The 20,073-nt window shown below is 44.2% G+C and overlaps 1 protein-coding gene across 2 annotated transcripts in view; it reads right to left on the bottom strand.

The window, feature by feature from the left end:
- LOC147449818 (tRNA synthetase beta subunit family protein) overlaps positions 1-20,073 on the bottom strand; it is a 110,375-nt gene that overhangs the window by 65,681 nt on the left and 24,621 nt on the right. For both annotated transcript variants that reach the window (XM_086522180.1, XM_086522181.1), the window contains exons 4-5: positions 18,075-18,204; positions 17,360-17,475 (exon numbers count right to left, since the gene is read on the bottom strand). In XM_086522180.1, coding sequence (XP_086378306.1) covers positions 17,360-17,475; positions 18,075-18,204 — 246 coding nt within the window. The remainder of the gene's footprint in view (positions 1-17,359; positions 17,476-18,074; positions 18,205-20,073) is intronic.

Consider the following 20,073-nt stretch of genomic DNA (forward strand, 5'->3'; position numbering starts at 1 on the left):
GGGATGGGCACTACGTGCCAACGAACAAGAACAAACTGAACAACTTTAAGCACTTCAAATAACAATTGAACTGAAAGAGATGCACGACACATGAGATGGGGAGGGCAGAGTTCCACCCCGAGAGAGCACTGGCCCCAAAAGCTGGCGCCCCTTTCGATATTTCTTTATATTGCTTGAACTCAGTACAACCACCACATTTCATCCCCGTCCACCTCCACGTGGGAGCGTGCTAGAGAATGAGCCCTTGGCTCATATTTGAAGGCCCTCGGCCCTTCATAAGCAATTTACATGAAAAGCATAAAGTCTAAAAGCATTTGGCCCAAGAGCTGACACTGAAATTAGCTAGCACAAATTACGGAAATCAGTACAGGTGCCACGTCAGCACCTAGCAAGAATCGTTGCAGTCCGTACACCATGTCAGCGCAATAGTGGGATGTCCATACAACTAACGATAAAGCATTAGATCTCCATGCAAGTTTTTTTTTTTCTTCCTTTTTTTTGGCGGGGGGGGGGGGGGGGGGGGGGTTGGGGGGGGGGTTTGTGTGTGTGTGTGTGTGTCTCGCTTTATTTAATCGCTCTAGATCACTTGGGCCCCATCATACGTGGTCCCATAAGTTAGTGGAAACTCCTCTTTAAAAATAGGCCACTCGGCAAGACATTGCAAGTTGGTGAAACTTCTTCTACTGCTTCTGTTTCTTCTACTGCTTCTCATTCTTCTAGGGTTTAGGCCCCTCGACCAGGATCTACAGGTGGGCTCTGTTCTTCAGTGGCTTGACACATCAGCAATTTGTGACACTTCAACTCAATACAAGCCGATACTCTGTCCTCTGCACTCCCATGTGGAGAAGTGCCATAGACTGAGCCCATGGCACATATTTGAAGGCCCTTGGCCTCTCAAAAGCAATTACATGAAAAGCTAGGAGTCCTAAAAGCATCTGGTGCTCAAAAGCTAGCGCACTGAGAGCTATCTGTACAATCTACCACATCATCAACAGTCAGCGCGTTTCGCGCAATTTTGTACAGCCTACCACGTCATCAGCGCAAATCACGAGCGTCCATACAACTGCCACATCATCACTGGAACCCCACCACTTAGTGACTATTGTGTGGATCTCTCTCTCTTTTTTTTTTCTTTTTTTTTTCTTTTTTTTTTTTGGAAAAATCAGGGCTGTATATTACTGAGTACAATATAATCCCCAACGGATGCCAAAAAAGCCTATCACGTGTGGATCTCTCTCTCTCTCTCTCTCTCTCTCTCTCTCTCTCTCTCTCTCTCTCTCTCTCTCTCTCTCTCTCTCTCTCTCTCTCTCTCTCTCTCTCTCTTCTTCTCCGGTGTCTGTGGGTCTGTGTGCGCGCGCGCGTGCGTGTGCGCGCGCTCTAATAAGAAGAGGAAAATGGTATAACCTTTCTATCACCCAAATGTGGTAGATTGGTTATGCCATTTCCCTCTTGAATAACAGGTCTTGAGTTCAACTCTCCTCGTCAGATAGATCTTTAAGGTCTCTTAGGATAGTTTCCTACGACGTTAAAATTCTTCTTCCTCTCCCCCCCCCCCCCCAAAAAAAAATTATTTTGAAGTGCTAAAAGTCTATTCCAAATTGTTGTTTTGAGTTGGCACATGCTGCTCTCCCAATACAATCTGGTCCTCTTATACTTTCGTTTCTTTGATCTTTCTTTGTCATCTTCACTTGAATTGGAGCGCACTAGGACCAAAGTTGTCCTCAAAGTTCACATCTCGACAATGGTTCCGTTTAGATCGATTTGTTGCGAGTGTCACAAACAGAAGCGCACATGAATAATCAACAAGGTGAAAATAAAAAAACTCTCAACCAAAAGAGACGAGGGAGAAGATCGACACAGTATTGGGGACCAAAAGATGGGTTGGTCCCCCCCGCCCCCCCCCCCCCCCCCCCAAAAGAGAATCTTTATTAGGGAAAATCTTTTTACAAGCACAAGAACCGGAGTAACCCCTCTGTTCTAAATCTCAAACTTGATGATGAATTGCTTCCCATGCAGGAGATTCCCGAGAGAAGAAATCTCAATTCCGCTTGCACACAGAGTGTGAAACTCCGCAAACCGTTCTTGATTCCGTTTCCGGAATCCCTGAGCGTAAGCCCAGTCCTCTTTGCTCCTTCTTCGCGACAAAGTACCTACACAAGCACAAACACGAAACAACAACTTGTAGAGTCTAGGCGAGCCAATTGCATTCCTTCCGAATGTCCTTCTCAAAGTCACGCGAAGAACTTGTTCATAAAATTCAGATTTGAATTGAGTCCACGTTCCGCCTTGTGTACCTTCCAGAATCTTGGCTAACCACCAGTTGCTTGCCGTCTCCTTGAGATACATCCCAACATGACGCGACTTGGATTTTTTAGTAAAGTTTCCGTTGGCAAAAGCAACTTCAAACTGTCTGATAAAAGACAGTGCCTTGGAGATATCTCTCCATCCTGTGTAACTGTCAAACTTGACATCCTTGTCACTGGATTTGAAGACTCGCATCTTTAGTATTACGTAAGGTAGTAGTAGGAGTTTTCTTCTTTGAAGAAGGTTTAGATATTGTATAAGAAGTAGAAGAATCAGGAGAGTATGATGGAGAAGAGATATAGACATCCTTGCTTTCGTTCAGCAGAGAGAGTTCTTTTTCCTAGCCCTTGCTCTTGGAAGGCCGTTTGTTCCGATTAGGAGATCCATCATGCGCTTCAGCACCTCTTTCCCCATTTTCCTCCTACGGGTTGTTACCACCGGCACGATTTTCCTTATGCATTTGTCCCTTGTGACTTCTTGATTCCTTCCAAAACCTTTTGGACAGCCGACAACGTGAGAAGCTGTTGCAATCCCACCAGTTGAACTCGTACTTGCTGAGGTTCGGCTTCAACAGTTCTTTCGTGACTCGTCATGGTTCTTCCGGTTCCTTACCAGAATCATCCTCCTTTACAGAGCAAGAGAGGAATCCGAGCTCTGTTACCACTCTCACAAGCAAGGGCGTACGAATAATCAACAAGCTGAAACTAAATAGACTCTCAATCAAAAGAGACAAGGGAGAAGATCGACACAATATTGGGGACCAGAAGATGGGCTTCTCCCCCCCCCCCCTCCCCCCCCAAAACACTAAAGAGAATCTTTATTCGGGAGAATCTTTTTGCAAGCACAAGAACCAGAGTAACCCCTCCGTTCTAAATCTCAGACTAAATGGTCAATTCCTTCCCGTGCGGGAGATTGTTTAGAGACGAGTTCCCAATTTCGTCTGCACACGGAGTGCAAAACTCCGCAAACCGTTCTTGATTCCATTTTCAGAATTCCTGAGCCTAGGCCAAGTTTCCTTTGCTCCTCCTCCGTGACAAAGTACCTGCAAAAGCACAAACACGAAACAACTTCTTGTAGATCGTATTCACAATCGTTACCTATCGCTATAAGTGCGGAAAAGCGACCTTCGCACGCTGGCTTCGCACGATCACTTGCAAAATCCCGACGGCAGAATCTCCAATAGCTAGCGTTGGTGAAAGCTAGGAGATAGAGGAAGAGAGCTGACTGATTTTATAGGCGCTGGGGACTGGCAGGAATAGGGGATAGGAAGCCGGCAACAATAGCTATAGAGGTAGCGCTAGAGGTGAGAGAGGGCTAGCGGCCAATTTTGGCGATGCAGGAGAGAGAGAGAGAGAGAGAGAGAGAGAGAGAGAGAGAGAGAGAGAGAGAGACAGAGAGAGAGAGAGAGAGAGAGAGAGAGAGAGATCGAACATAATTTTCAGCCCAAAGGCCAGCGCTAGTCTTTTTTAAAAGCCTTGCTTTATTTTACTCATTGGCTACCCATTTATTAAGTGGGCGGCCAGTCAATTTTTATAATTGTGTGAACCTATTTAAAAAATCAATAATACTCAGTGAGCTCAAAACGGATGCTGCACAACACTTCCCAGGCGTCCCTAGATGCAGTTATGAGGCGCAGATGCAATGTAGACAGAGATTCCTCGCACAAAAGCATCTACTTTTCCCGAAAAGCACTTAAAAATATTTCGCTTTTAGAAAAAGCTTCACAGAACCCATCTTTTTTCTTGTGCTTGTGTCTTTACGCATATTCCTTTTTCAAGTTCGAATTTTCTGTCGTGCCAAAGGAATATTCCCTTTCTGATGCTCCCGTCACACATCATGTGACACATCAGGAATATCCACTTCCCGGTCTCACCCACAGAACTAGTAGTACAACCCCTTCGCGATGCTTAATGTCACCCATCATATGGCACATTAGAGTTGTCCGTTCCTAATGGCTTTTATCAATTCCAGTAGATCTACAGCTCCTAACCTTTACGATTCAAGTGTACACATTTAGATATCCTAATTTCAATAAATAGAAATTACTCTAAAAATTAGAAAACAGTCCATTTAGCAACAGCAAGCTTTATGAGAGTGGGTTATTGTCCAACATTTCCTCGAAAAGACTCAAAATTCCATCCTTTTCGTGAGTGTTTCGAACGCTTCATCAGCTTGTTGAATTGGCGCTTCGTTGCTTTAACAAACTCCTCATTCGTAAGTCTTCTTTTCCACTTTTGCGGAATCTTTGCTTACTTGAGAGGAGGGTTAGCGACCTTCCGGCATCTCTCGTAGAAATCCGCTAATCCTTCATATATTCAGCATATTTGAATACTTCCTAAGTCGCTTCGCATAGATGCTAACTTGCGGGTTCCGCCGGAGATCTACAAGTTGTGAATCCTCAATTAAGGATTCTTAGAGTTCGTCATCTAACTCCTCTTCAACCGATATGTCATTGTTAGAATCACCATTGCTATTGGGTTCTCATCCCGTAAAACTATAGGTGGGATGCCTTCCCTTTCCTAGTCGGATTCTCAATCAAAATCCATGCCATGTGTTGCAAAAAATAGGATTGGATCCTACGTAGAAGAAGAATCAATTGAAGCTCTCATACCACTGTAATCGACGAGCCACCGGCGAGGAAGCAAATCCACAGCACACAAACACAAAGAAATAAAAGAAAACATTTCAACTTGAAAACAATCTATAGTCGAGACATGAAGTGGCGGAGTTCCACTTCCATATGCAATGGCCCCAGAGCCAAGTGCCCCTTTCGGTTCATTTTTTCATATAATAAGTCGCAGAGTACAACTATTGGGGAGTCCGTTTGCAACTATGCAACCATGCACTGATATGGTAGAACTTGGAAGTGACCCCTCGGGCACTAGTTTATAGGCACCAAACCCAAAAGCAACTACTAAAAAAAGCGGGTGCTTCCAAAAGCAAACACTGTTGAAATCTCACGCCCACAATAACTGCAATTAAAAAGCAATGCCACATCATCATCGCATGACACCAAAGAAGATGTATGTTGCGGAGAGTGCTCGTGATGGAGACACTAAAGAAGAACTCATAGATACAGTGGATGATGCTTTGGAGCATTTGCAAAAGTCTATTCATAGCAGCAAGTTGCAAGAGGTGCTTGAGAGGAAGATTCTGGTGTTTCCGTTGGAGACCCGCGACTTTATCTTCATGTTGCATGATGGCATTGAGCAGCCAAAGGCTCGTACATCGGAGTCTCTTTCTTCCAAGGGGTTGGAGAAGCCTGCACAAATTGAACAGGCTTGGGATCGGCTTAATGCAAGGATCTAGTCTTTCATCTACCTCAATGTATGCGGCACGCACTTTGACATGTTAAGAGCATGAGTGATACTTGAGAGATCTTTAACCACTCGGAGATATTTTACAATAGGATAAACCATATGAAGAGAGTGCACTTACAGGTACACTTGCAAACTTTGGACCCCCAGCAATCGAAGTCCATGAAGGATCACATTGAGAAGATGCAACAGGTGATTCTTCAAGCAAGGAAGCTGATCTCTCATAAGACATGGCTATAATCTTGATGACACATTATACAGTGCTTTCTATTTAGTCTTGATTACTTCAAGGAGGACTAGTGATCTGAAATAGAAGAAGCTTGTTCCCATGTTATTGGATCAAGAGGACCACTTACGGAGGTCCCGATTTAGAGGGAGAAAGGGAAGCAGAAGCAAAAGGCACAAAAGGTGTCACAACTAGGTGACGTGGCTGCCTAGTACACACACACCCTCTTGCAAGGATGCAGAAATGATGACGTGGCTGGCCGAATTGGAAAGCTTGGCAAATGCATACGTGGCTGGCTACCGGAAAAAACGGGCAGGGCTGACACGTGGCAGGCTGTACGGACGCCCGCGTTTTGCGGCGGGATTTGCGGCAGCAGAAAAAAAGCAAGGACTTGCGGTAGTTTCGCTTTTCCTACGCAATTGGGGGGAGAGAGAGAGAGAGAGAGAGAGAGAGAGAGAGAGAGAGAGAGAGAGAGAGAGAGAGAGAGCTCTTTTGCTTTTGCTTTATTTCCTCTCAAAGGGGAGAAAGAGAGAGAGAGAGAGAGAGAGAGAGAGAGAGAGAGAGAGAGAGAGAGCTTGTGAGAGACAAAGGGCTTTTGCTTTATTTTGAAAGCTTTTGATTTTCAGCTTTTCGGGCTCTGCTTTTGGCATCCCTTGTAAACCTTTAAATAAGTGGGCAGGCCTCCCACTTCTAAGAGCATCTGGACGCAGAGTCTGAGAGTGAGAGCCTCCCACTCGCTTGTACTTTGCAACAGATTAATACAAAAAGAAATACCGAAAGGGGCACCAGTCTTTGGGGCCAATATCTCTAGGCACGAACTCCGCCGGGCCAGTGTCGAATCAATTGTGAACTGTGAACTGTTTTGAAGTGATTTATTGTGGTGTCGCCGTAGATTCTCGACTTGGAGTGTCCAAGTCTATTACAGTGGTATCAGAGCGCGGCCAATTTCTCTTCTACCGGGGAATCCGATCCTTTTTACGCGGCACCTATGGCTTCAGACAGAGATCAGTCGACTCCCACTGCATTCGGAGATGCGGGAGGAGAGCATGAAGAAGATTCACGCGAGGGGTATGGCCTGCCTCGGCCTACTCCGGTGGAGCTTGAAGAGATGGAGCGTCGACGATTGATCGACGACGCAGGAAAGATGATGCAAAATTTTTCGAAGGACCCGAAATTTGCAAAATTTATTAGCCAGACCTCCTTCGACTAGGTGTATGCACAACGGCAACAGATCACTGAACCACCCCCCAAACCAATACTCAAGAAACCTCCTACCCCAAGGATGTTTACTGCGCAGGAATTAGAAGAGGTGGTTGATGCAGAGATTTCTCAGCTTTTTGACGTGCAGAACAAAGCAGAAACGCACGACAAAAAGTAAAAGAAAGGAACTGACTTCTCGGGTTATTTGGGTCGTCAATCTACTTTTGCCTCAGCCAAAAAGCAGAAGAAGCGTGTGCGGTTTGAAGGATTACCTAGTTCTTCTTCCACTTCTTCTTCTGAGAGTTCTTCTAGCTCTTTCGATTTGAGCGACGAAGACAAAAAAGGCAAAAAGCAAAGTAAAAAGCAAAAGGGCAAGCAAAGAAGTCTAAATCTCGCCCAGTTTCAGACAGCTCTACAAAGGACTCGTCTTCAGATAGTTCGGACTCCTACGACCGCAGATTCTATTCAAAGAAGAAAATATTTTACAAAGCCAGTATGACTTTCTGGAAGATAAAAGCAAGAAAGTCCGAGAGCTCAAAGAAGGTGGACAATCAGTTAAATTTAACACTTTTTCTGGTTTTCGAGATGCTGCGAAGGCTTTGGCCTTCATACCGCACTTTGACATAGCTTTCTCTGGAGGGCGTTCCTCAGAGCACTGAGCACTCCAAGATTCGGAGGGCTACTTCCTATTTCAGAGGGAATGCTCAAACTTGGTGATCCACGCTTCAATTAAACAGGAAAGCGCCAGTTAAATGGCTGAAATTTAAAAGGCTTTTTATTTCTTCTTCGTTGACTCGAGAGTACGAACACGACATACGAACTGCTTGGAACCATCTTCGGATGACCAAGAAGGATACTTTGGACGCATATTGCGAGAGATTCTCGAGCTCTTTTCTACCAGCCTCTTCATTTAAGAAGATCTCATTCACAGAGCAGATTGAGCGGTTTACTTTGGGTCTTCCTAAAGAGATCCGAGATCACTGCTTAGAACAAAAGTCAGATTCCATTCAGGAATTGATGAGTCATGCGAAACGGGGTTTTGCCATTCACTCTGGCAGTTTGACCTACCCCACACATGAAATCATGACACAAATGAATGAACAAACTTCGAACAATGAAAGTAGAAAGAACAAGTGTAACCCAGAACAGAAAGAAAAGGATGCACGACCCAAGCTTACTCTTTCACAGAGAGCTCTTTACATCAAAGAGGGGAAGTGCTTCGGATGCGGGGAAAAAAGGCATATCTCCACGAAGTGCCCTAGAAAGGCACCAAAAGAACAGAACGACAAGGATGAAGACAGGCAAGAGAGTTTGAGAGCAGCTGAGGACCGTGGACGAAAAGGCAAGATGAAAGCAAGACTGGTTCCAGATTGCATGGATACTGACCCAAGCACGTGAAGAGAGTACAGAACTTTGCCGAGCTTGGGGCAAAGTGAAAGACCAAGAAGCCCTAATTTTCTTTGATGGAGGAGCCAAGGCCAACTTCATTTCACTTGAATTGGCGGCGCGGCTCGAGATCACACCCGATCCGATGGGACCACTAGCAGAGGCAGTTTTAGCGGCACCCGACAGGGACGTAGCCATTACACCTGTCATTGGCAAACTTCGATTGCATGGTCAGGGGTACTTGGGCCATGAGGACTTCTACATAATGCCTTTGGAAGGTTGTGATGTCCTCTCGGGATTTCCCTGGTACCACAAGAACAACGCCGTGGTCGACTATATGGCGAGAAAAGCGACTTTGACCACAGAGAAGGGCAGAACCATTGTACTTGATGTAAAACTTAAGGGCAAGTCTGTCTCTATTCTATCAGCTTCGGCCATTTGAAATCCACTCTATTTGTTTACTTGATCTTCTTGAGAGAGATGAATGATAAGAATAGGACAAATCTGTCTGAACTTGATAAAGAACGCCAAGATTTTCTCCACACTCATGTCGATTGCTTCTCAGAGGGCCTACAAGGCGAGTTACCACCCGCTCGTCCTGAGGATCATACCATTGATCTGATACCTACAAGCACACCACCGAACCGGCCACCTTACCGTGTGAGCCAAGCCCAGAACGAAGAAATTATGAACCAAGTGAAAGACCTCTTGGAAAAGGGTCTTGTCCAGCCTAGTACTTCACCGTATTGCTCTGAAGTGTTGTTGCTTTTGAAGAAAGACGGATCTTGGAGAATGTGCATCAATTATAGAGCTCTCAACAAAATCACCATCAAGAACAGATTTCCGATTCCTAGGATCAATGATATACTTGACAGATTACAAGGATCCTCGTGCTCTAGCAGGATCGATTTGAAGAGTAGATATCATCAGATCCGAATCATGTCGGGAGACGTCTACAAGACAGCCTTTCGGACGACTTTTGGGTTATTTGAGTTTTTGGTGATGCCTTTTGGCTTAACCAATGCTCTTGTGACATTTAACTGAATGATAGACACGATTTTTCGAGAGTACAGACTATTTGTTGGCACTTTCTTTGACGATATCATTGTTTTCTTCAAGGGTGAGGCAGAACATAGAGAACATCTGCTTCAAGTCTTTCAAGTATTACGAGATCACAAGTTGGTGATTAATGCGAAGAAAAGTGAATTTTTCCTACCAGAGATACACTTTTTGTTACACATTGTGTCAGCAGCAGAAGTGCAGATGAACCCGGCCAAGATAGAGACTATCCGTAATTGGCCCGATTTGCAGAATGTCCATGAAGTTAGAAGCTTCTTGGGCTTGTGTTCGTACTTCAGGCGGGTCATTAGAAAGTTTGCAAAGGTTGCTTCCCCTTTGCATATCTTGACACAAAAAGGAGTCCCTTTCTCGTAGGGACCCACAGAGGTGACTACCTTTCAGACTTTGAAAGAGAAATTGACTACAGGACCAGTTTTGACTTTGCCGGACTTGCAAAAGTCATTTGAGGTATATTGTGATGCTTGTGGTCGTAGTCTGGGTGCGGTCTTAATGCAAGAAGGCCATGTCATTGATTACGAGAGCCGATTGTTCTCAAGGCCAGAATTGACATCACAGATTTATGAGAAAGAGCTTTTGGCGGTTATCCATGCTCTGACTAAGTGGCAGCACTATCTACTCCTAGCGGATTTTACTGTCTTTACAGACCATGCTACTTCTTGTCACAGAAGCAGCTATCGGAAGAGCAGATGCGGTGGGCGAACATCTTGTCACAATTTCACTTCCAGATTGTCCATGTTCAAGGACAGGAGAATTTGGTGGCAGATGCTTTGTCTCGGAAGCCGTTGGTTCTGGCTATTTCCGCGATACATCATAGGAGCTTCGAGGATATGGTTGATCAGTATGCCACAGATAAAGATTTTAAAGATATTTTTACACGGATACGGGATGGGGAGACACTAGCGGGATATTCCATTCGAGATGGCTACTTGATGAGGAAAACCATGTTGTCCATTACACAGCCGTTGAGGGAAAAGCTTATGACCGAATGCCAATGTCCACCTTTTACGGGTCACCGCGGCATTGCTACCACGTTGAAAGGGATAGAGAGATACTTCTTTTGACCGACACTCAAGAAGAATGTCGACGAGTTTGTGGGCAGGTGCTTGGTATGCCAGAAGGTCAAGTTTGGCACGCATAAAGCACAAGGATTGTTACAACCTTTGCCCATACCCACCCGCCCCTGGGAAAGTATTGCAATGGATTTCATTTTTGATCTCCCGAGAACACAGAGTGGTCATGATGGTATCTGGACTGTTATTGTTTAGCAAGCAAGCTCATTTCATTTCCAGTGAACAAAACAGTCAAGCCGGATCACTTAGCGAGACTGTTTGTGGCCCAAATCTTCATATTACATGGCATGCCCGAGACGATTGTCTCCGACAGGGACCCCAGATTTACGAGTTTGTTTTGGAAGGCAATTTGGGAGAACAATGGCAAGCGGTTGCAGTTCTCGTCATCTTTCCACCCGCAGACTAACGAGAAATCGGAGATTGCCAATTCAGTGGTTCTACATTTATTGAAGTCTTACATCTCGGATCAAAAGACTCAATGGGAAAAGTATTTACCTTTGGTGGAATTTGCCTACAACAACCCGGTCCACTCGTCGACGAGGAAGGCACCATTTGAGATTATTGGAGGTGCTACGAAGGTTCCACCTTCCTAAGCACGCAAGATAAGATTTTTGAAGCCGATGAGTACACGCGCGACTTGGACACGGCTTTTGCCAAGGTCCGTGAGGCTTTGTAGAAATCTCAATAAAGAAAGAAAAAGGCAACAGATCGCCATCGTCGCGATTTGAAATTGAAGGAGAACGATTGGGTGCTCTTACGTTTTGAGAAGGCATGCTTGAGAAAGAAAAAGGGAAAGGAGAGGCTTTTTCCAAAGCTTAGTATGCGATACGATGGACCTTTCCACATCTCCAAAAAGATAAACGATGTCTCCTTCTGACTGAAGCTGCCCGAAACATGGAGGATTCACAATGCTTTCCATGTGAGTCTTCTGCGGCCTCTTAGAGGCGATGTGTCCGAAGACGGGGAGCTTGATCAGCAACGCCAAGAGGAAGAAAACGAGGCGATCCTTGTTCCAGAACAGATATTGGCACATAAAGACAGAAAGATTAAGCGCAAAGTAATGAGGCGGTTTTGGTTAAATTCAAGAACTATCCTGCATTGGATGCGAAGTGGATGGAGGAGGAGGACCTAGCAGATACTCCTCAGATTGTGAAACACTACCTTGGAGCTTTTGGTTTACCATAGTCTATTCCAATTGGAACCCCGAATTCAGCTTGGCCAAAACCCTGGTGCAGTGAGTATGCACAAGACGGGAATTACTCCGCTCCTTTGTCAACAAATGCCACGATTTTTGATATTACAGTCACTAATGTCTTTTTGAGCTTCGGGGATATTGAGAGCTGATAGTATTCTGCTGTAATGACTTTATGAAATGGAATTCCGGATAATATGAAACTGATATGTCTTGACTTGTTTAAGTGCAGGAACTGATAGACGAAATGACTGCAACATTTTGGTCTGAATGATCTCGATAGACATGGTTGCAATAGGGGTTAGTCAGTCGGGCATCTATGAGGTCCTGAGTAAATCTAGATGCGATTGCTAATTGCATTGCCGATAAATCATGGTCTGAGATCCGAATGAATGTTGAATGTGATTTGTCATGTGATGTCGTGTGATGTGACAGTCGGTTGGTACATGTGCTAGATGTGTGTTCCTAGTGCGTCGGTACTAACAGTCAGTGTCTGTTAAGACAGTTTACGGCTTTTGTCTGTTTTGCTGGCGTAATCGAGGGCGATTACAATGCTTTCAAGAGGGGCGTACGTCACAACTCGGTGACGTGGCTGCCTAGTACACACACACACCCTCTGGCAAGGATGCAGAAATGATGACGTGGCTAGCTGAATTGGAAAGCTCGGTAAAAGCTGACGTCGCTGGCTGTCGGAAAAAGCGCGTTGGGACTGATACGTGGCAGGCTGTACAGACGCCCGCGTTTTGCGGCGGGATTTGCGGCTGCAGAAAAAAAGCAAAGACTTGCGGCAGTTTCGCTTTTGCTACGCAGTTTTGGGGGGGGGGGGGGGGGAGAGAGAGAGAGAGAGAGAGCTTTTGCTTTTGCTTTATTTCCCCGAGAGAGAGAGAGAGAGAGAGAGAGAGAGAGCTTGTGAGAGACAGAGGGCTTTTGCTTTATTTTAAAAGCTTTTGATTTTCAGCTTTTGGGGCTTTGCTTTTGGCATCCCTTGTAAACCTTTAAATAAGTGCGCAGGCCTCCCACTTCTCAAAGCATCTGGACGTAGAGTCTGAGAGTGAGAGCCTCTCACTCGCTTGTACTTTGCAACAGATTAATACAAAAAGAAATACCAAAAGGGGCGCCAGTCTTTGGGGCCAATATCTTTAGGCACGGAACTCCGTCGGGCCAGTGTCGAATCAATTGTGAACTGTGAACTGTTCTGAAGTGATTTATTGTGGTGTCGCGGTAGATTCTCGACTTGGAGTGTCCAAGTCTGTTACAAAAGGATGATAGTTTTGGTACTAATGAGAAATCCAAGGAGGTGATATGTCATAAATGTGGAGAACAACGGTTACTTGGCTACTGTTGAGGAGTCCGGTGAGGCGGTTATTGTTGCACCTCTTCTGGATTTTAGACACTTGGTTCACCTACCTTCATCGTCGTCATGGACTCACAAAGACTTGCCGATGGATTCCACTCTTGTTAAATTTCTTTCTCGGCACCTGGCTCATGCAATTGCTCCTACTTCCTAAGCAGAGCCTATATGTGCTTGATCAGTGGTAGTGTCACGTGCACATGGTTCTGTGGGCCATGTGGACATGGTTCGTCGACTTCCAGAGACAATTCTGCACCTATCCCTAGCATAGTAACAAGAAACCGTGTTTTGGGGGCTCGAAACCGAAACGCCGTTTCCTCACCGTTTTGGACTTTTTTTTTAGAAGCGTAAATTTGGGGAGAAAACTTGATTTTTTCCAAATTGCTGTTATTGTGAGTAGCTTCGTGGGCAAAACTTTAGGAGCGAACAACAAGTGTCTGCACACACGAAAAGATAGGCTCTTGTAGCGTATGGATAATTTTGACTTGTGACATGTATGATGTATTTTGTAAGTTGTACCTTGATTTGACACTCTATAGTATTTGAAATAGTCTATTAAGTTGTAATTTCTAGGGTTGTAGACTTTAGGTTTACGGTTTCCCGTATCTTTTTTTGAAGCCTTCACGTTTTTGAAACTTCTTAATCATGTTTTGTTGTGTTTCGGTTAAAAATACACCTATAGCCCCTACATGCTACTTGTTTTATGAAATACATTGTTTCTAAAAAAATTTATTTTTTTTAAAAGCCATTTCTTGATCATTTTCACCTCGGATGAAACTCTGAAACACCGGTTTTTCGGTTTCCGTTTCTGTCGTTTTTGTTTCGGGTGGTGACTATGATCCCTAGATAGTAGTGTCTAGAATCCTAGGAGCAATACCACCCTCAAATTGTGAGCCTGTTCACTCTACCTGCATGTTCGAATGAGTCCATTAGATTTGGTTTACCATTTTGAAACCCTCTTGCATAAATGGTTTTGTACAAGCGTCTTGACAGATGTTAATGTAGGTCTAGGTTAGAGGAATGTGTCAGTCCAACTGATTCGTCAAATGGGTCACAGAATAGTGAGTTATCGGCCAAAAACTCCCTTGTGTGCACATTTGCACATTTTTCCCGACTTGACCTAAAATTTCCGACCTGGCTTAAAAAGTTCTATATAGGAAACCCATTGCCTCGCGTTTTCACACAAGTTGGGAGCGTCAAATCAGCTCACCATTTTGCCTTGGCGTTTTGCTCCAATATCACACATCAGCCCAGCGTTTTCCTACAGCAGCAAATCAGCCCAGCGTTTTCAGTTTTCAGCCCTTCCTCTCGCCTAAGACGGCCCGGATCTACTAAAGCTAGCCTTTCCGCTGCACCCCGGTACTTCAGCAGCCCATTGAGCCTCTTCTCGGCCATTCCCTCACCGCCTCGAGTGCTCCCAATGCTGTCCATCATCGGCATCATCATCATCTGCGTTTTCAGCCCTGCTTTACGCGACGGATCGGCTGTGTTTTTGCAGCCAGCTATCAGCCCTTGTTTCCTCTCAGATCGAGAGCAGATCAGCCCCAGATCTACCCCTTGGTGGCCATCAGCAACCCCTCATCAAGACCGATCCAAAGGTGCATCAAATCAGTCCGGAGGTGCTTCGTTTTGAAGAGTTACCGCGACGACATTCCCCATTTGAGTCAGTAGAGTCTACACTTGAGGTATTGCATGTGTATAGATTCCATTTATGCAATCAGTTGCAAATACCGCATCAACAACGTTGTGGGGGGCCCTTGAGAGGGTTGGTTGGGACCCCATCAGACAAGAGATACCTTGGACTATCACAAATTGCTGACGTGTCAAGTCACTGAAGAACGTAGACAACCTTCAAATCACGGTCGAGGGGCCTAAACCCTAAGAAGCAAAAGCCGAAGCAGAAGAAGAAGAAGTAGCAGAAGTTCCCACCAACTTATGAGACCCCGTTCGATGGGCCCCATGTGACATAAAGGCATTAAAAATAAAGCAAGCCCACACACACACATGCGGAGAATTGATGACGTGGCAACTATACGGATTTTCGGATTTCGCACTGGAATGATGACATGGAAGATTGTATGGACAATCTCAGATTTTTTGTCGGTGGGCTGTACAGATCTCCGCAAGTCGCGATGGCAGCTTTTCCGGTGCTAGTCTTTTTGGGGCCATATGATTTTGAGTTTGAAGCTTTTCATGTAAATTGCTTTTCATAGGCCAAGGGCATTTAAATATGTGCAAAGGGCTCATTCTCTGACACAATCTTTTGGGTGAAGGTGCAGAGCGTGAGTACCGGCATTGTACCGAGTTTAAGTAATATGAAGAAATACTGAAAGGGGCGCCAAGGTTTGGGGCCAGTGCTCTCTTGGTGTGGAACTCCACCACTCCCTGTGTCATCTATCTCTTTCAGTTCAGTTGTTATTGAAATGTTGAAAGTTTGTGCAGTCTGTTCTTTTCCGTTGGCACGTGGTGCCTGTCTCGTGACATGGACTGTATCTACTTGAATTACACAAATGCAGAGACAATTTGTAGCATGATATTTGCAACCATACCTTCTTCGACATGACACATCACATCCTTGACGACATGCATTGGGAACATGAAGATGTCGATTGCGAGTATTAGGATTTGTTAGCGGCCTATGACGACAAAGGAAGATGCCATCCAGATCAACCTACTAGCTTTAAAGTCTTGGCATTGTTTAAACAACCATCTCTCCCATTTGTTTGGAGAATTCCACCGTTTGATAAGAGGCATTGCATCGTCATTGATCTGTACACATCTTTGGCAATATAGTGGATCCACACCATATGCATCTTCTTAGCAACCGGTAGCCATCAATTTGGAGCCCAAGGGTTCCAATCCAAGGCAACCACCATGGGAGTTCGCAAACATCGTGAGCCTACATTTGCAGCCACATCCGGATTCATCTAGAGCTTCCATCATATGGCAATCTAGTCGAAGCCCTAAGAGGAGCCTCTATCTATGAGGAGTTATTTGGCGGTTTCATAAACATCATATCGAGGACTTGCCATGGTTCGTGGGCAATCCAAAGGATATATCCATCTTCATCTCCCACGTAGCGTTGTTCTTGCCAATTTCCCGTGTAGAGGCAACATAGGCTGGCCGATAACCTTCGTGGGCCTTAGCGTTTCCATATCCAGCCATTCGCCCTATGCTTATCAATCCGGTTTGCAGTTTGGTTCACACAATCCGAGTTGGGGCAACAAAGGCTGGCCGATAACCAACAAGGGAACTGTTAATCCAAAAGGCACTCCAATGTTTGCGAGTAGATGCACACCATCGTCCAGTGTTTGCAAGTAGATGCACATTTTTAGATCACCCGAGGGAGCCTCTCTCAGAAGTAGCCGTGGCGAATATCATCTAGACGGCCATTCATTCGAGATCATCTTATGGCCAGCATGCAGCTCGATACCAATACTCACCTTAAGCAGGAGGGGATATGGTTCTCTGTGCCACGTGGACATGCTTCATGGACTTCCAGAGCCAATTTTGCACCTATTCCTAGATAGGAGTGTCTAAAATCCGAGGAGGATTATTACCGGCAATTTTGTGAGCCTATTTGTACGACTTGCATGTCCGGACCAGTCCATTAAACTGGTTTCCAGTTTTGGAACCCTCTTGTACAAATGGTTTGTGCAAGCATTTTGACAGATGTTATTACACTTTAGTGGCATCTGACATGACGAGCATGTAGGTCTAGGTTAGAGAAACGTGTCGGTCCAGTCAGTTCATCAAATGGGTCAAAAAAAAGTAAGTTATCATCAGAAAACTCCCATGTGCGCATCTGCACATTCTTCCTGACTTGGCCTAAAATTCCCGACCTGACTTAAAAAGTTCTATAAAGGGAGCCCATTGCCTAGCATTTTCACACAAGTTGGAGCACCAAATCAGCTCAGCATTTTGCCTTAGCCTTTTGCTCGCTATATATCTTTAGTAAAATAGTGTCTGGGCGATAATATAGATGTAGGATGCAACTTTCAGAAAAGCATCACCCATAATGAAAAATTTCCCTGTTTCCTCTTTTAAGTACAAATTTCATTTCATTGTGATAGCAAATACACAATTTCCATAAACTTTGCCAGATTTCAAATTTCTGATCCAGACATGGTGTTTTTAGAAGCAGGCCTCAATGATTTATAAACAAAGAGCACAAGGAAGTAAACTACCTAGCAGAAAAAAAAAATCAAGAGCCAAGAGTAGCATGTGGTGTACCTACAAAGATTTTGATGTAGTTTGTCTTGTAAATCAATGAAACTGTTATATCGAGCCTGGTTAAATGTAACTCCTCTAAGGACAGCACAAACCACAAAAGGCCTAAGCATCGCTGTCTGCACAGAGAAGAGCAAACTATGTACTTCAGCAAACCCTGAAAAACGCTCAGTCAATGATTGGCATTTTACCAGAATGAAGATAGCTTTTAAACAAAACAAAGGCAATCATAGTAGACAACTCATTCAAACTATTGGCACCATTGAGTTTTCCAATAAGCTGGGGTCTATAGGGACAAGATTTTTAGGCGTCAACACTAAAAATGATTGTGTTTTGAGCAACAAAAACTGGCCTCTTGAGTTTACAAGCCAAAGCATAGTACCCGAACAATCCCACAAGCATAAGTGTAAATGCAAATACAAAGAGATCATGTTTTCATTAATTCACCAACTTAATGTTTTTGAATGAGTCACCCTGTCATTACATGCAAATGCAAACATGAATAGATTATGTACAAACTCCAAAAATCTTGAAGTGAACTGCCAAACTACACATCAATCTTACAACATCACAATGTGTCCAGCCTCTTTTGCAGCTTGTGCAATGTGTGCACTCAATGACATGCTGTTTGACATGCTATTTTCAAATATTTCAGTGCACAGAGTTAGTAAAGCATTTGAAACTTGCTGACAACGTGTTGTTACTTAAGTACATTTACCTCAGCTTTCACTTCCATCTTGATCATAGAAGCAGCAGATATTTTGGAAACACAAAACTGTGGCACCTGCTCCGCGCATTTAAAGATGCGCAATCCCCTTGCAAGACCTTCGAGGCAAAGAAGATCGTACCTGGTAACATATCACCACCATGAAAACAAAACGAAGTATTTATAAAACGTTTAAACACACCCACAAAGTCCTAACTGGAAGAGGATGACATAAACTGGTTGAGCGCCACAGAAGCCTTCTTTTTGAAGGAAAAAGCGGCTGTATGCTGTGTACATGTAGACCTCTAGGGATGCTCGTGTGAACAAGGCTATAAGGAAAACCAATGTGCAAGAGCTATATGTACATTAAGGGGTTTGTTTGAAGATTGTAATATGAACCATATGGGAATGTGCATAGTGCCAAGTGATGTGACCCTGATCGATACTGAAGAAAACTGAAGTGCGAGCCCACTGCCTAAGAAAAGGTCTGCAATGCTCTGCTGCTGCCCTGTAAGAGCCAGATGATGTATCCCAATAGAGTGCGCAAAGTGTGCAGTAACTCTTAACTGTATCTCAACCAAGGTATCAGATATCGAGTGAAACCGAGTTGGGACACCAAGTAGACATACACTTTAACAATTACTAACTACAAAGCTGAAAGAATTCATGGCACACGATAAACGGGAACGGCCCCTCTCTCAAAGCTTCTTTTTATTCATGGGAGAATTGTACAAAGTATCACGGGCAGTACAATTTTCCGATCTTCTTTACCGATGCAAGTGAAAAATCAGCATTGCAAACAAGTGAATTGTCGGTGATGATTCTCCGAGCCCTTTGTTCCTTCCCTCTATTCTCTCAATTGCCCACATTCTCTCAATCTGCTCACAATTTTCTTCCGAGCACGGAGGCCACAATCTTTGCAAGCACGTAGGACATTAGATTGCAACAAGAGAGTAGGCTGGACAAAGTCTTCACATGAAAACTATTGAATAGCTGAAATCTTCCATTCTAATGCAATTCTCTGCAGCAAAAGTCTTCAATTGCAGACATAGGTTGATGAGGGAGCTTCCCCGTGACCTATCCCAAAGAGGCATGACTAAGACTGAGACAACATCGGTGAAATCAGCAAGCTAATGGACTCTTCTGCTGAAAAATGACCAAAAAGACAGAGAAAAATTGTGTAGGATTACAGGCCTGCCCAAATTAGCTATGGCTACGGAAAGCTTCGAAGTGCAAAAAAATGCTCAAAAAAGGGCCCCCAAACTCAAACTCTTAAATTCTCTTTTAAGTAAGTCATTTGAGACTTTCCACATATCAATTGTCCAAAGCCTTTAATTTTAGGCATGGACAAAGTTTTGTCCACTTGAGTTTGAAAGTGTAAACGAACACACTTTGGCTGTAGTTGTAATTCAGGTCACCCAATTAACTCTACTATTTTGAAACCAACATGTCACTGGACAAGGCCATAAGAAGAATGCAGCAACACTCAACTCAACAAAAAAATAACCTACTTTGAACTTGCAATACACAAAACACACAAGACACAAAGTAGCACATTTCCACTCTAGAAGCACACGCCTCTCAACTAGGCGTCCCAGGCGTTTATTTTATTCATATTGTCGCGGCTACAATGTTTGGAGTGACACACACTCATTGTCTGATACAATCAAAGTCGCAATCTCAAATAATTGATCCTTTTATATGTAGGCACTTGGCTCCAAAAGCCAGCTTATAAATCAATTGCTATTTTACAACGTGCTAAAAAGCACATACATTATCTGTTATCAATAAATGACACACACAAGCATCTAAAAATCAATAAATGGCATACAAGCATCTAAAAATCATATACTTTCGATAGTTGTCGCCAAAAAAGAATCTCCAGAACCAAAGTGCCACGTCATCATCCAATTGTATGCCACAACATCAACATCTATACAATCTCGCGATTGCGATGTGATTTGCGGGTTGTACGGTGAGGATCTAGACTTTGGGTCCTGATTTGAATCTC

This window comes from Adiantum capillus-veneris, chromosome 10 (assembly GCF_014529385.1).
Source record: "Adiantum capillus-veneris isolate H3 chromosome 10, ASM1452938v2, whole genome shotgun sequence".
Taxonomy (NCBI): domain Eukaryota; kingdom Viridiplantae; phylum Streptophyta; class Polypodiopsida; order Polypodiales; family Pteridaceae; genus Adiantum; species Adiantum capillus-veneris.